The 16,642-nt window shown below is 46.8% G+C and overlaps 1 protein-coding gene and 1 pseudogene across 1 annotated transcript; both read left to right on the top strand.

Annotated features, from left to right (window-relative positions):
• The first annotated feature begins 1,855 nt into the window (after positions 1–1,855).
• On the top strand, positions 1,856–6,406 carry TMEM176A (transmembrane protein 176A). The gene is given in 7 exon segments (XM_045572386.1): positions 1,856–1,956; positions 2,712–2,901; positions 3,358–3,480; positions 4,704–4,760; positions 4,892–5,101; positions 5,600–5,710; positions 6,101–6,406. Coding segments are annotated over 7 exon segments (819 nt in total). The 5' UTR covers positions 1,856–1,870; the 3' UTR covers positions 6,143–6,406.
• A 6,478-nt stretch (positions 6,407–12,884) lies between these two features.
• Positions 12,885–13,850, top strand: LOC118704796 (annotated as a pseudogene).
• Positions 13,851–16,642: the final 2,792 nt, after the last annotated feature.

Below are 16,642 nucleotides of genomic sequence, written 5' to 3'. Positions count from 1 at the left end.
TGCCAATTGCAAGCTATAAAACCAGTCACAGGGATGTAAAGTACATCATAGTGAATAGAGTCAATAATATTGTAATAGCCCGGTAGGCATGGCCCAGTGGTTAAGGATCTGCCCATGAATCAGGAGGTCACAGTTAGATTCCCAGTTAGGGCACATGCTCAGGTTGCAGGCTTGATCCCTGGGGGCATGCAGGAGGCAGCCAATTGATGTTTCTTTCTCATTGGTGTTTCTATAATCAATTAAAAATGTTTAAGGTGAAATTTTAAAATAATAATTCTATTATAATAACTACATATGGTGTCAGATGAGTACTAGACCTATTAGGATGATCATATAAACTATATAAATCTCTAATCACTGTGTTATAAACCTAATATAATATTACATGTCAACTATAGTTGAAAAATAACAATTATTTTTAAAAATAAAATTAAATGCTCCCTTAACAAAAATGAAATTATCACAGGAATTCAGGTTTATTCTAATCTTGATATTCTACCCATTGGTGTGTCTGATGAGTCATGCATCATGGCCAAAAATTTAATTATGACTATTGAGTTTAATATTTAGTTGAGCTATTTCACAACAACCCCCCCCAATATTATTTTTTTGCACAGCCATGTTTGCTATATTACTTCTCCATATGCACATTAGAATCAACTTGGCTAGTTCCAAAAGAAATCCTCTGTGGGTGATTCTAGCAGACATCCTACTTAAGTATCACTGTTTCTTTTGTAATATTATTCAACAGCAGCAACCACAGGATTCCTAAAGTCTTCCCATTTGTATCTATGTGCTTTTGAGAGCAGGTCCTCTCTCACCGATCTGTCCTCCTTTAAAGTATAAAGTACTACAAGGAGCTTCCAATTTTGTCACAGACGCACGCAAGGAAGTCCAGCCAGGATTCCAACAACTTCCCTGTAGGCCCGGGTGTCAGCATCATGCCACAGCCTTGAATATGCCTCAGCTCCAGCTCCCTCTGAGCCCTCTGGGTACCCCATTCCATGCCAACTCCTAGCCCCCTGCTCTTCCTCCAAACCAGGCCAGCCCCATGAAGATTTCCCACCCACACCACCCTGTCTCCAGGCTATGGGCTCTTTCCTACTGCCAACTCCCTGGAGTTGGGGAGAGGAGACCAGGATCCCCTGGAGCTGGGGGGAGGGGGCCAGGCCACACTCTGAAGGAATCTTTCACCGCCCAACCGCCTGAGCCTCAGCCACCCCACCCAGAATAAAGGCTTGAGGCACTGGCACATGCCAGACACACACCCCTCCCATCCAGCCAATCCTATGGGAACAGGAATGGAGAGATAATAACATCCTGTGAAACAGAATGGGGCTTTAGAGATTGGTCTGGGGGACTCAGAGAGATAGAGATCCTGCAGTGAGGGGCCACCTGGGCTGTCAGGGCCCTGCTCACCTGCTGTTTTCTGGGAGTCGGCATCCCACAGAGCAGGGCTGGGAGAGGCTGGCTTGGACTTGAGGACCTGCTTTCGAGTGGGAGGGAGAAGAGCTGACAGAAGGGGGAGAGAAGATGGGGTCTGACCTTCAGCATCACAACTTCCCAGAAAACTGCTGGGGCCCTTCTTGGGGGGTTCTGTCTTGAGCAGATAATCAGGTGGCTGGAGACAGCAGAGTGCACACAGACACACACACACACACACACACACACACACACACACACACTCGCACACTCGTATCTACTCAGACTGCACACACACTGGGCGAACACATCCACAGCACAGGCAAAGCCATCTGGCTCCTGGTGATCCACTCAACCTTGGAAAACCCCAGAGGGGCCCCTTTGCCCAGCTGGATGCCAGGATACTGCTTGCTAAAGCCCAACCACTCCTTTCTGCTGCTCCTTCCTGATGCTAGATCACCCTCAGCCTGGTCTCAGTGCTCAGCTCCTCCTGGCCTCCCTGCTCCGCTGGCCTCCAATTCCTGGGAGCTTAGGTAAGGCAACCCCCAGCCCCAGCACTTCCCCACAGACCTGCTCACAGGACCCCATTCCAGGGGAATTCCATCCTGCTGCCCCTCACAGCCTCTGCAGCCTCACCCTTCAGAACTTGCTGGGAAGGAGGGAGGGAGGGAGAGAAGGAGAGAGCAACAATGACATAGAGAATGTGACTCCAGGAAGGTGGCAAGAATGGATGCCACCTGCGTCCCTGTTTGATGCCCAATCAGTCTGCCCTTTTAACTCTACCTTCACCCACAATGCAGTCCTTCTGGGGGTGGAGGGGCTTCACCAGGCCCCACATGGCTGGCTGAGTGGCCACTGGTGGAGAGGGAGGTCTTGGGGGGCTGAGGGGTGTCCCCAGGCCCAGCTGCAGCAACAGAAGCTCAACAGGCAGTAGGGACTGGGGTTCTGTCCTGCAGCAGCCTGAAGGCCTGGAAAAAGGCTGAGAGAGGAGCCAGAGCAGGGGGGGGAGGGGGGGGGCTGCAATGGCCCCAAGGAAGCAGAGAAGGGAGAAAGGAAGGAGGCAGGCACTGATTGGTCCAGACCCTGAGGCTCTGGGAGGAAGACTGGGGACTGAGCAGATCTGAGATGAAGGGGGAGGTTCTAGGGGCTGCCCTGCCACAACACCCCTCACCCCTGGAGAGGGGCTCTGGAAGGCTGTTCCAGGACCGATGGGGGGCCGGGGGTTTGGGGGGGAGCTCCACCAGTCCCCAACTCCAGTGGAATCTGTGAAAATCTGCCAACTTTTCTTCCAGCTGCATGTCCAGGACCATGAGGACAGCAGAAGGGGGTGAGGAGGCCCCTGAGGCCCCCATGCCCACCCACATCAATGTGCACAGCCACCAGGAGCCTGTGCTGAACCTGAGCTGCCTGCTGTGGCCTTCTGCCCCCAACACCACCTCCTGGACCCCAGGACACAGACGGCTGCTCGTGGCCTCCTCAGTGAGCAAGGCTGCGGGGAGCAGGGGAGGACCCAGGCCCCTATATCGGGAAAGGAGAGTCTCCCTCTCTAGCTACGCTCACTCTCTGCAGTCTCAATCAGAATAGGACATCGAGTCTGTTGTATCTAATGCCTAGAGATCATTCCCCTGCTCTGTTTTTAGCTTTCTTCATCACTAGCTGGCCTTCCTGGTGAAAACTATAGGTAGGGTACACTGAGGGCTAGAGAGCTGACCACTGAAAGTCCCAGCCTGTGGAACCCTGAGCCCAGCCTCTCCCCTGGGCCAGATACAGAATGGTTGGCACCCCTTCCTCAGTCTCCTGTCCCTCCCTCACCTCTCTTTCTCTACCTTCCTCTCTTCCTCTTGTATGGGGTTCTCACAGTGAGCACCTGGAGCAGCAGGTTCTTAAAGCTTCTCTGAGACTTGGGGGCCAGGTTCTAAGCTCTTCATCTTTCAGGTGGTACAAATCATGCTGGGGCTGATGAGTGGGGTCCTGGGAGGACTTGGCTGCATCGCATTCTCCAACAATTACCCGTATTCCATGGAAAGATGGGTCGCTGGCATCTGGACAGGGGCTGTGGTGAGTGGGGCCAGAGGATGGCAGGCAGGTCAGTGGACCTATCAGAAGGGACTGCCCAACACCATCAATACCGCCACCATCAATGTGGTACTGTGGAATGTTGGCAACCCAAAAGACCCTAAGTTCTCAAGGTCGATCCCCTGTTTCAACAGATGAGAAAAGAACCAGTCCGCTGGCATAGCTCAGTGTTTGAGTGTCGACCTATGAATCAGGAGGTCATGGTTTGATTCCTAATCCAGGCACATGTCCAGGTTGAAGACTTGATCCCCAGTGTGGGACTTGCAGGGGGCAGCCAATCAATGACTCTCTCATCATTGATATATATATATATATATCTCCCTCTCCCTTCCTCTCTAAAATCAATAATTTTTTTTAATTTTTTAAAGAGTCAAGGAAAGTAGTGGCATAAGTCAGCTCTCCCAGATCTCTGCCCAGGGCCTCCCCGACCAAGCTGGCTGCCTCTCCCCACTTTCAACAGCAAATATAAACTAAGTATCTAGGCCCCAGCTAATCGTCAGAAACTTGCATAGAGATGGGAGGCATCCTGCGCTGCAGGGTGTAGGCCCACAGAGAGGGCCACCTCCTAGTCCTTTCACAGTGCCCTCTGCAGGTTCTGCCCCACGGGGACCATGAGGGTGTCATTGAAGGACAATGGCTAATGTCAACAGATGGAAGGGGTGTGATCTGCAGTGGCAGCTTGGTGGGCAGGTCATGGTGGGATTGAAGCCACTTGGCAAACTCATACACACTCACAAAATAACAGCAAAACATATTTATTGAAAGAGGGGCCGAAGTCACCATCCATCCACCGGATGGACCAGACTTCCTGTTCCATGAACTCAGGAGCAGAGCAGTGTGGGGACAGGCGCCAACCTGAGGCAGAGCAGACTCATCCTGAACTGAGAACTTCTCCAACAGCCCAGGTCTTCCACATGAACTTGCAGAAAGCACTGGTGTGGCTTAAAGAGAAAGACTTTGGAGAAAGAGAGAGTTCACACCTGGCTTGACCACTAGCACCTTTAATGTCACTAAAAGAGAGGGTCCCGCAGCCTGAGGAGCATCCAGGCCTCCACACCCTCACTGCTACCTTCCCTCACTACTAGCTTAGCTCAAAACTCCCAGCCAACATATGTTCTGGGGCAAGGCCAGCTCTACCTGTGAGAGTTACAGAGGGACAGGGATTTGGGCAGCTAGAAGGGCTTATGTGTCCCACCTTTCCCCAGGCTGTGCTGGCTGGAGTCATTTGCTTCATTTACGAGAAATGGGGTGGCACCTGCTGGGTGAGTTCGGGGAAAGGCAGAAGCTGAAGGCCACCCCAAATCTCCCGCCCACCTCATTGAACCCCCTTCCCCTGCATTGGTCCCCAAGGGAGACTTAATCATGAGGTCTCCCTGTCTCCTCTTCATCCCAGACCCTGCTGAGGACTCTGCTCGCCCTGGCAGCTTTTGCCACGGCCATTGCAGCCATCTACACTGGGGCTTATTATTTCCAGGAATTAAGCTATGTGTTTGAACAGGAATTGTGTACTAGCCCCCCGTCCTGGGCACCTACCCTCCCCATCAGCACTCCCGAAGAAGCCAAGAGGCAGCACTAGTGCCTGTTCTACCTGGACCTGAGCAAGGTAGGTGGGCAAGGGAGAGGAGCAGCACAGACAGTGCATCCAAAACAGTGTCACCTCTTCTGCACCAAGCTTGACTACTGTCACCACAGATGATGGTGTTGAACAAACAGAAACAGTTCCTGTGGTTGTGGGTGTCACAGCCTAGTGGGAACACAAACACTGAAACAACAGTAAGTGAATCAATATCCCCAGTGTGTGAGGTGCTGCAAAGGCATGAATGCAGCTTTTCCCTGGGTCTTGTCAAGTTTGGGGCAGTTGGGAAACCAAATCATAGCCCAGGCCAATTTCTATTTAGATGAGGATGCTGAGGCTCAAGGAGAGGGACCTCTTGTACACTAGACCTGTTGACCCTGCCACACACAGTGCTACTTCCTTAGTCCCCTCCAGCCCCCTACAGACCAGGGTGGAGGGTGTCTGTGTGTCGGTGATGAGGCTAGGGACAGATCACAGATGGCAACGGTCACTCTGGTGCCTGCAGCTTTGCTCCTCTGTTCTCAGTCCCTGACCATTGGCCTTAAGGCCATGCTGTTGAGTATCTGGGTTCTGCTGCTTCTGACTTCTCTGACCCCCATGTTTCTGTACTGCTGGAGAAGACTCCAACCCAAGGAGGTGAGTCCCAACATATGTGTCTGTGTGTTTGAGGCAGGGGGCTATGCAGCTAGGAGATAGAATGGAGAGTGGGCAGCTGGGCAAGAGAAAAGGCCCCATGACAGTGAGTCCCAAGAACATCATGCCTGTCTTTCTACCGCAGTGGTGTCCCAGCCCAGAGAGCCACTGTTCCTGACCACATGGCCCCAGGCCAAAGACCCCAGGAATCCAGGGAAGTCCATACCCATGGTGGGACTTTGGGGCCCTTTGCATTTGGTACCATGAGGATGAGGATGGATCTGGTTGGCTCCAGTACTAAGCTGCCTTTGAGGAGAGAATTTGTGTTTCCTCTCCCCTTCTGTGTTGGCTCATCTCCTCCTTCTCCTCTTCCTCTTCCTCTTCCTCCCTTAGAAAAAAGACCAGAAGCCATTGCTGGGAGCAAGTATAATCTAGCCCTGCCTCTCCTGAGTACTCATGCCTGGAGCTCCTTCTGCATCCATGTCCCTGCGTCTGACTCCTTGAGTAAGAACCAGACCAAGGAAATGAGACCTTCTAGTGACCCCAGTTATCCTGCCCCACAGCCAGGGCCACAGCCACACCCTGTCCAACAACCCTCACAGTGCCTCTCACCTATTTCTTGCACTCCTCCGCCATACTGCCCCACTTCATGTCCCCTCTTGAGCAGGATGATAATAAACTCGTACATTGTTGGTCCCAGCTTCGCACTTAGTTATTCCAATGAATTTCCCTTGGTTGGGGAGGCAGTGGAGAGTGAGCCAAGAGCAAGCCCATTCCCAGCATCGAGAGTTGCTGGCCCACTGTATTTTGTAAACTTCACCAGGTACTATTTACAAGAAACATGTCTAAAACAAGGATACGGAAAAATTGCGAGTAATAGGATGGAAAACATTTATAACAAATAACAAGCTCTGTTAAAATCAGAGATTAAGGCAAAAAGCATTCCTAGAGATAAAGTGGTCAGTCTTGCCAGCATTCTCTCCTTCCTTCTTCCAATTCATTCCTTCCTTCCTGGGACCAGGACCCCACCCCTCCAGCTGGAGGAGCCAGATTATGGTCAAAGGGATAAGTCAGAGCCATGGTGCAAGAGGAAGACCCAAGGAGCCTGGCCTTCTATAGCACAACAGAACGTGCCCATGTTTGGCTTACCTTTGAATAACTTTATATGAGGTAAAGTAATTCCTTGCTAATTTTTTTAAATGAAATTTTTTTTTCTTTTTAAACCATTTATAATAGAAAAAAAATAGGGGTAAAGTTAGCTAGGACTAATTCTAGACAGACAATTCATTAATAAACAGACATTATTGGAAAATATTTATGAATAGCTAAATAAATAGAAATATATGCACCTGTCTAGGAAGGGAAAACTCAGTTTTGTAAAGACGTCATCACCCTCCAAATTTATACCTAATTTCAATGTGATTCCAATCAAAATTTCAGCAGAGTTTTCTTAGTACCTTATTAGCCAATTCTCACATTGATACAGAATCAAAAGACCAAGAACAGCAACCTTCAGTTTTCTCTCTGTATCCTTGAATCTGTTTTTGTTTGTTTGTTTAGATTTCATATATAAGTGAAATTATATGGTATTTGTCTTTCTCTGTCTGACTTATTTCACTTAGCATAATACCCTCTAGATCAATCCATGTTGTGCAAATGGTAAAATTTCATTCTTTTTATAGCCAAGTAATATTCCATTGTATATAGTGCTACCTCTTATTTATCCAATCATTTATTGATGGGCATTTGGGTTGCTTAAAAAACTTGGCTATCCTATATAATAAAGAGATAATATCCAAATTGACCATCACACCCTTGCACAAGATGGCCACCCCCATGTGGTCACAAGATGGCCACCCCCATGTAATCATAAGATGGCCAGCAGGGGAGGGAAGTTGTGGAAAATCAGGCCAGCAGGGGAAGGCAGTTAAGGGTGACCAGGCCGGCAGGGGAGGGCAGTTGGGAGCAACCAGGCCAGTAGGGGAGAGCAGTTAGGGGCAACCAAGCCTTCAGTAGAGGGAGTTGAGGTGGCCAGGCCGGCAGGGGAGGGCAATTGGGGACAACCAGGCTGGCAGGGGAGGGCAGTTGGGGGTGAACTGGCTAGAGGGGAGAGCATTTGTGGGCAACTGGGTTGGCAGGGGAGGGCAGTTGGGGGCAATTAGGCTGTTAGGGGAGCAGTAAGGCATTGATCAGGCTGGCAGAGGAGTGGTTAGGGGTGATCAGGATAGCAGGAACAAGCGGATAGGGGCAATCAGGCAGGCAGGCAAGTGATTGGGAGCCAGCAGTCCCAGATTGTGAGAAGGATGTCCAATCCCTTTGGGATTGGGCCTAAACCAGCATGTAGACTTCCCCTGAGAGGTCTCAGATTGGAGAGAGTGCAGGCTGGGCTGAGGGACACGCCCCCATGCATGAATTTCATGCACTGGGACCTCTAGTTGTAAATAATGCTGCAATGAACATAGAGGTACATATATAATTTCAAATTAGTGTTTTGGATTTATTCAGCTATATTCCCAGGAATGAAACTGCTGGACCAAATAGTAGTTCTATTTTTTAATTTTTTGAGGACCCTCCATACTATTTTTCATAGTGGCCGCACCAATTTGCAATCCCACCAACAGTACATAAGGATTTCTTTTTCTCCACATACACACCAACACTTGTTGTTTGTTGATTTGTTGATGACAACCATTCTGTCAGGTATGAGGTGATATTTCATTGTGGTTTTAATTTGTATTTCTCTGATGATTAGTGACATTGAGCATCTTTTCATATATCTGTTGGCCATCTGTATGTCATCTTTAGAGAATTTTCTATTCAGGTCTTCTGCCCATTTTTAATTGGATTGTTTCGGGGAGTGTGTGTGTGTGTGTGTGTGTGTGTGTGTGTGTGTGTGTTGAGTTGTATGAGTTCTTTATAAATTTTGGGTATTAACCCTTTATCAGATGTATTATTGGCAAATATCTTCTCTCATTCAGTAGGATGTCTTTTTAAATCCTCACTGGAGGACTAAGGGTATTTTCCCATTGATGAGAGAGAGAGAGAGAGAGAGAGAGAGAGAGAGAGAGAGAGAGAGAGAGAGAGAGAGAGAGGAAAGAGAGAAAAAAAAATCTATGTGAGAGAGACACATTGATTGGTTGCCTCCTATATGTGCCCCCAGGAGTGGGGATTGAACTTTCAACCCAGGTAGGGAACTGAATCCTTGGCCCTCCAGTGCACAGACTGATGCTCTAACCACTTAGAACATTGGCCAGGACAAGCTGGTTATCTTTTTATTTTGTTGACATTTCCTTTTCAAATTCAATTTGAAATAGTCTCATTTACTTATTTTTTCCTTTGTTTCCCTTACCCGAGGAGATGTATCAGGAAAAAAATATATATTACTAAGAGCAATATTAGAAAATTTACTGCCTGTTTTCTTCTAGGAGTTTTATGATTTTGGGTCTTATATTTAAGTCTTTAATTCATTTTGAATTTATTTTTGTATATGGTATAAGAAGGTGTCTAGTTTCATTTTTTACATGTATTTGTCCAGTTTTCTTAATAGTATTTATTGAATAGACTGCCTTTACCCCATTGTATATTTCTTGATTCCTTTGTCATAGATTAATTGAACCATAAAGACATCATTTTATTTCTGGGTTCTCAATTTTGTTTGATGTCAAGTAGCATGATACCTCCAAGTTTGTTCATGTTTCTCAAGATTGCTGTGCTAATCAGGGTCTTTGTGACTTTATATAATTATTTGTTCTAGTTCTGTGAAAAAATGTCATTGGTATTTTGATAGGATTACATTGAATCTATAAATTGTATGGACATCTTAACAATGTTAATTCTTCCTCAGCAAAAGTCTCAGGGTACAGCAGCCACCCAGTAGGGCCTGCAGACCTTGAGGTCTGGCCAAGTTTCACGGAGTCCTCAGGCTGGAGCTAGGCTAATGCAGGTTAACTTGAACCCAGCTCAACAAAGGAAAAGTAGCACCCAACTGCCGTGCATATTTCTGGCACCCCCTTAGCCACTGTCCCTCTGTATGTGGGCCCTTTAAGAAAATGTCTGGGTTTCTAGCAGCCTTCCATTTCATGAGGATGGTGGAAACCCCACTGATATTTACAGTCAGATATTATGTGGCCTCCTCTTCCTGGCACTGGTGTTCCAGGCTAGGAAGCCTTGAGATATACCTCGGGATTCTCCACCACTCATGTGGTGTGGGGCCTGCTCCTTTTGTGTTTCTGCCCTTCCTACCAATCTCCATGTGGTTTCTCCATTTTTTCCTTAGTTATAGGACTTCTGTTCAGCGAGTCTTAGTATGGTTCTCCAGGCTGATGGTTCCATAATTTAGTTATAATGTTGGTGTGGTCATGGAAAGAGGTGAGTGCAGCCTAGATGTTTATGTGAGAAAGAAACTTATGCCATTTCACGTATTCTGTCACTTACAACCAGACGTTACTCTAATTAATACATTTTCACCTCAAAAATAATGAGAACTCAGTCTGTCCAGTAAATATATTGTAGATAAAATCCATCATTTAAAGGACAGTCCCAGAAGCCGGAAAATGTACCCTGCTTACAGCTGACTGAAAACTGTTTTTGCAGTCAGAGTAAGGCTAATTATGATCCCCAAAGAAACACTCTAGCTGTCGTGATCCCGGCAGAAAACAGATGGCACACTCAGCGTGCTCAGAGTGAGTCAATTGAGAAGCGTGTGGTAAAGGGACTATTTACAAAGATGCCAGCAAAGTTTGGGGAAAACTGTAAGTGACGATACTGTAAGGTTTGAGGCTCAGGAAACTGACCACCAAGGAGTTTTAAAGTAAAGTTTATTCCCCAGTAATGAGCGGGACTCATTATGGATGTAGAGAAATCAGAATTGAAGGAATTGGGAGGGGGGATGGACCCAGCCCGGCTGCCACCTGAACATGGAGGATCAGCAGCACGTGGCTGGTCTGGGGGTCTTTTTAAGGGGAGGAACAGGAGAGGGTTGGACCCAGGGCAGAACAGGAAGGGGTGGACTCCAGGACACTTTGGCAGGCGCTGATTGATGGCTCAATGTCTTGGAGATGTCTCTGTGACAGATGCCAGTAATGTCATAACTCCGCCCACCAGTTGGGAGGAGGGAGAACCTTATAGATACAACACTGGGGTTGGTAATCAAGGTAGGTCAGGAAGGGGGTCAGCACCCTTGAGGCCAAAAGGTGAGGAAAGGAAGTACTTACTGTGTTTCAGTTGGGGAACAGAGTGAACTGGTGGAGGGGGTGCTTCACTGAGCTTCCCAGAGAAGCACAGCCAGCCTGACATGATCTGCCAGTGAGGGCCTTGGGGAGTAAATGCCCAAACTGCCCTCCGCTAAGATCTTGCTAACGTTTCCTACTGACCAAACCAGCCAGAAAGGAAGTCATAGAACAAGAGAGCCCATTGATGTGATCCATATGAGACATCCATCTGGGGGACAGAGAAGGCCAGAGAAAGGTGGGAAGAATATCTGGAGAGGCATAGAAAAGATATCCAGAACAACGACTTTTGTGTGTCTGTGAAGAAATTAGGTTGAAAACTTCGCAAAGACATAAACCTGCAAACTCAAGTAGCTCAGTTGAACCCAAAGGAGGCTAACACAACAGCCTACAAGCCCATTCATATTGTAATCAAGCTGCTAAAGACTAAAGAAAAAAATCTTGAAAATAATTCAATAAAAATGGCCCATTGCCCAAGGAGAAGAAAAGAGAAGCTCTCTGGCAAAGGAGGCGGCAGAACAGTGTGTGTTTTCAGTTGTTGAGTATCGGCACCATGTTGTACAGCAACATTTCGGCATGACTAAAAAGGGAGTGCTAGCACAGGGAGCGTTTTGAAGGTAATGATACTATCCATCCTGATCATGGTGTTGGTTTCATGACTCTATATATTGTATATTAAATCTCACAGATTTACACAGGAGGGGAAAATATCACTTTTAGTATAATGACAATTTATAATGATACCAAGACAGTGATGAAGAGATGAATTGGGGGTTATTTTTCTATCTCTATGTCATATTTAAAGTCATCTCTAATTTTGTATATTCATTTTCCCTATAGGAAATAGGAACCTGTGGCTTTCACTGTATTTGCAAATAATCAAATGGATTTTGAATTTTTTAAAAAGGCAGAGTGGCGTGACATCTGATTTCCCACAGAAGAGAAAAGCAAAGATCCGGAACTCTGAGGCTGCTGGGAAAGAGGAGGGTCACCCAGGAGACAGAGCCCAGAGGGGCTTGGGAAGAGGGGTGTGAAGGGTCTGGCAGAGAGAATTGGATCTCTAAGAGACTCAAATCCATCAGACACAATCAAAAAAGGAGATGGCCAGATTCTGATAGTAAAAGACCACTTCTGAGCAGCAGGGCAAACTGACATTCATTTATCTGAATGAAAAATGGAAAGAATTTACATCCAGTTTGGCCATAAAATGACTGACTTAGGTGATCGTGGTTTTGACAATAAGTTTAAGGCCATGGTGGCTATCTTTTTGGCACAAGGACTCCATTTTAAAGAAAAGACTGAAGTTGAACCATTTGGCCATATTAAAGTCTATAATCTAATGTGTGATCTTCTACACAACCAACCAGCACCAAACAATGGTACCCACAGTAGTTTAAACCATCATCTGAAAATGCCTTTTCAGCCGGGACCGGTTTGGCTCAATGGATAGAGCATCGGCTTGGGGACTGAAGGGTGCCGGGTTCGATTCCGGTCAGGGGCATGTACCTTGGTTGCGGGCAGATCCCCAGTAGGGGTGTGCAAGAGGCAGCTGATCAATGACTCTCTCTCATCGATGTTTCTAACTCTCTGTCTCTCTCCCTTCCTCTCTGTACAAAATCAATAAAATATATTTAAAAAAAAAAAAAAGAAAGAAAATGCCTTTTCATGAGCCATCCCAGGCAGAAGTGTCCAAGTGTTCAGTTTGAGGCTTTACTGTTCCATAGGCCACACATACTCTAGATTAGGGGTGTCGAACTCAATCAGAGAAGGGGCCAAAATCTAAAATCCAGCCTAAATCGCGGGCCGAATGGTTTACTGAACAGTCATAAACTGTCATTGTGATGGAAACGCAGCGAAGTGCAGTGATGACAGCGCGGTGCGGGCCACATTGCAAGGCCTGGCGGGACAGATTTGGCCCACGGGCCTTGTGTTTGACACATGTGCTCTAGATTGTTTATGCACTGAGCTACCAAAAAAATTCTAATGTAGAATCGGTAATGCTAAATCTCCCTCACGATGAAATGACAGCGACAAAGAAACTAAACTTGCCATGTGAGGGGCCCAGGGTTCTGCAAAAGAACAAGGAACACTGTCTCCTTTGTCACAGGGAATATGTCAGTGGACTTAGAAAAGCTACCAAGATGCCCAGGTGGAGCTCATATTCAGACCCCAAACTGGAAGGCATTTCACTTCTTCCACCCACTGTCCTAGACTGAGGACTGATGTCAAGGTTGCTCCTTCTGAGAGCCAAAACTGTTTCTTCTATTTACCACACAAGAATATCACCCATGCCTTCTTCTATCCTCCTGTATACAATAGGACTTCTGATCGTCAATAGGGTGCTTTCATTATAAGTAATTAGGTTCCTATGTATGAAGCATTCAAAAAAAATACGGGATTACTTCCACAGTGTTCTCCTAGAACATGCCATAGAAAGAAATGGAGTAAATGTCGTTAGTGGACTAGTATTTGATTATAATTATGATGGTCATTTTAATGATCCAAAGGAAATTACAGAATATGTAGTTAACAAGCAGTGTTCCCATCCCAACACACTGCTTTGTGGTGCTGACTAGTGGTAAAAATAAGAGTACATCCTAGACACCTGAAGTGACTGGACGTCCTATCCTTCATCATCCCTCACCAACCTACCAACGTGGAGAGCTGCCCTGCACATAAACCAGAAACTGTTCGGACTGAAGAAAGATTGAAAGCCCATGCTGCCCAAGTCCTCAATGTGAAGCTTCTCACTGAACTACACCATGATCCAGGAAAAGCACAGCCTGTCTCTGAAATTTTGCAATTAAAGACATATTTATCCACATTTGAAATCCTTGTTTAAGTATATAAAACAATATTGACAATATGTAAAGGATTTTTCTGTTGAAGAGTCATAAAATAAAGTTTTTTTTATTTTTCCCTTTAAAAAAAAACTTAATGATTAACAAGTTCAAAGACAGAATTGAAACAAGATTGAATTTTATTTCAAATAATGATGCCACATCTGAATTCCCCCTTATAAACCATCTAAATGTGAGCAACACTGCCACCTAATGGCTACAGAGTTTTCTTCTTGAGAAACTAGAAAAAAATAAATTTTCACAATTCTTTGAAAATTATTAATTCATTATTAAACAAATATCTACTAATATCTCCATGTGTCAGACACTGTGGGTACCCCATGCCACCTTCTCTTTTTGAGATAATTGGTTAGAATCATGCTATTTCATCCCCCAAATCCCAGAATTAGAAGGTAGATCGGGGTTTTCTGTCTGCTCCACTGCCTCCAGTCCGTTTTCTCCCTGTCTCATTTCAGGGACACACAATTCAGGAACCAGATATCCCAGTTCTGAACTGGATTCAGTCCCTGTCACAGCCCACCTTGCCTGAGCATCCATAGAGATGTTAGTTCCGTCCAGCCCCAACCGGCCTGTGAGTGAGACACAGGCCTGCTGATTCATTGGGAAGACACATACAAGAACCACTTTGAAAAACATGCATGAACTAGTCAGACAGACATGTGGCTTATGGCTGCCTCATTGCATCCTAAAGTATGCATGCAGGTACAGAGTCACCAGCTCACATGTACCAAATGGGTGGTAGAAAAATTGTTCACAATCCCCCAAACTATCCTAATACCCGGAAACAAGCCTCTGGAAGAATGGACATAAATTGTTGCAAATTCCCAATGCATTACATCATATCACAACCAATTACTCAACTAAATTGAACAAAATATGCAGGACATGAAAACATAGCTTCAGTAGGATTTTATTTATGTAAAATTCAAAACAGGCAAAACCTTTAGGGATGCATACATAGATGGCAAACACTAGTTTAAAGGAATGCAAGTAAGTGATGTTCACATGAGCCATTACATGGGTCCCTTGCAGAGTGAGAAAGAAGGGAGTCATTATAAGGTAATTGGGGGTGCCTCTGGGACTATGAGCTACTTTTTGATTTGAAGATATATGTTTGTTTTCTAATTCATCATGCAATAAAATTTACATGTTTAATGTGCATTTGTATATATGTTATATTTTACAACTAAAAATAAAAGTAAAGAACTAAAAATTTCTTTATACAAATCTTAATGACAGCAGGAATGCAGATTTCAGTGAAGTGGTGCAACGACCTGGGCAGGAGTTTACAGGTTATAATCTGACTTAAAAATTTGAAAGATAACCCAAATCTAAGAGGGAAAGCTAAGTGGTAAAGTCCCTATTTTGGACTATGAATAGAGCTCAGGGTGTCCCGTTACTGTGTCAGACCTGATGCAGACACATCCCAACCAGGCACTCTAGCTATTAAGAAGCCTCAGCAAACTGGGAACGCATTCCCAAACATTGGAGAGCACCGTCTTAAAAGAAGGAATTCATATGCCAAGCAGCACTTTCAAGACGAAAATAAAACCAACATTGAGGATACCCCTAGTTCCGGAAATGTTTAAAGCCACAAATAATGAGGAATGCGGTAATAAAAGAAGCCGAGGCTAGACGTAGGACTGAATGAGATACAGAAATGTAATAGCTGGAGACGCTCCCAGGGTACGAGCTCCCATTCCATTGCTGAATTCATAAAAGGTGACATGGTTTGAAGGCCTAGCAACAGACGAGAGGAATTTAGAAGGGTGGTGCCATATCCCCAAGGGCTTGAGGGATATCTGTCTGTCCCCACCATGCAAGAAAAGCCAGTCCCTGGCTTAGTGCCTGCCCACAGCGGACAGGCATTCACATTGGCTGGGTGAAGAGAAAACCAGAACAGAAGGGCTTCCAACTCCCCGAAGCCGCGCCACCGCGACAGGAGATGGCGCTGTTCGCAGTCTAGAGTGAGGACTGCGGGGCTAAGAGCATCCTCGCAGCCAAGAGATAATCTACCTCCAACAGCCTATGAGAAGGGAGCTGTGCTCAGGGCCAGGGAGAGCGCACGCCCAGATGCCCGCGCACCTGGCCTTGAACTCAGACTGGGGAGCTGTCGGAGCCTCTAGACCAGTAGAGCCGTGGCCTCTAAGAGCCCTCCACCCCCAGGCCGTCCCCACCCAGAGTCTTGATCCCCGCCTCCAAGGGCTGCCCCCCCCCCACCCACCCACCCCTCCGCGCGCTTCCTGGATCCCCGGGGACCAGCCCTCTCCCCTCCGCCCCCTCCGCTCAGCCCGCACTGCAGTGTATGCGGTCACGCCCACCCCACCTCCTGTGACACCTGCCTCTCATATGTTCACAATCCTTTCTCAAACAGGGGACGTTTCCTCGCACGGGAAGCCCCCACCCGGCAGGTATACTCACTCTGCGTGTTCTTTGTAACTGCCTAGCCCCAACGAGAAGGTAAACCCTGAAGTCAGGACTGGGTCCCGTGTGTCTGCACCTCCCTCCTTCTCACCTGGGGATGTACCCGGGAGCGGGTCTCTGGAAACATCACCCAGCTCGACCTAGCTCCTGGGGCAACGCCGGTTCCCTTCGCCTGTTCCGAAGAGAACTGGGCTTTCCTGTCACTCCATTGCCTGGGAAGGAACACTAGCTGGATGGAAGGTGGCACAGAATTCCTCTGGGACTCCACGTCCTCCAGATTAGCCTCGCCCAGCCTGGGCGTGCGGTTTTCTGCCTGAAGGCACGGGGTTGAATGTGGGTGCTCAGAATAGAATTTGTGGAAGCCAGTTAGGTTCTGCCCTAGAAACTAGATTGATAGGCTTTCTTCCGATCAGAGCATGTGG

This window comes from Pipistrellus kuhlii, unplaced genomic scaffold, assembly GCF_014108245.1.
Source record: "Pipistrellus kuhlii isolate mPipKuh1 unplaced genomic scaffold, mPipKuh1.p scaffold_m20_p_47, whole genome shotgun sequence".
NCBI lineage: Eukaryota > Metazoa > Chordata > Mammalia > Chiroptera > Vespertilionidae > Pipistrellus > Pipistrellus kuhlii.
This window is presented reverse-complemented; position numbering and strand designations above follow the sequence as displayed.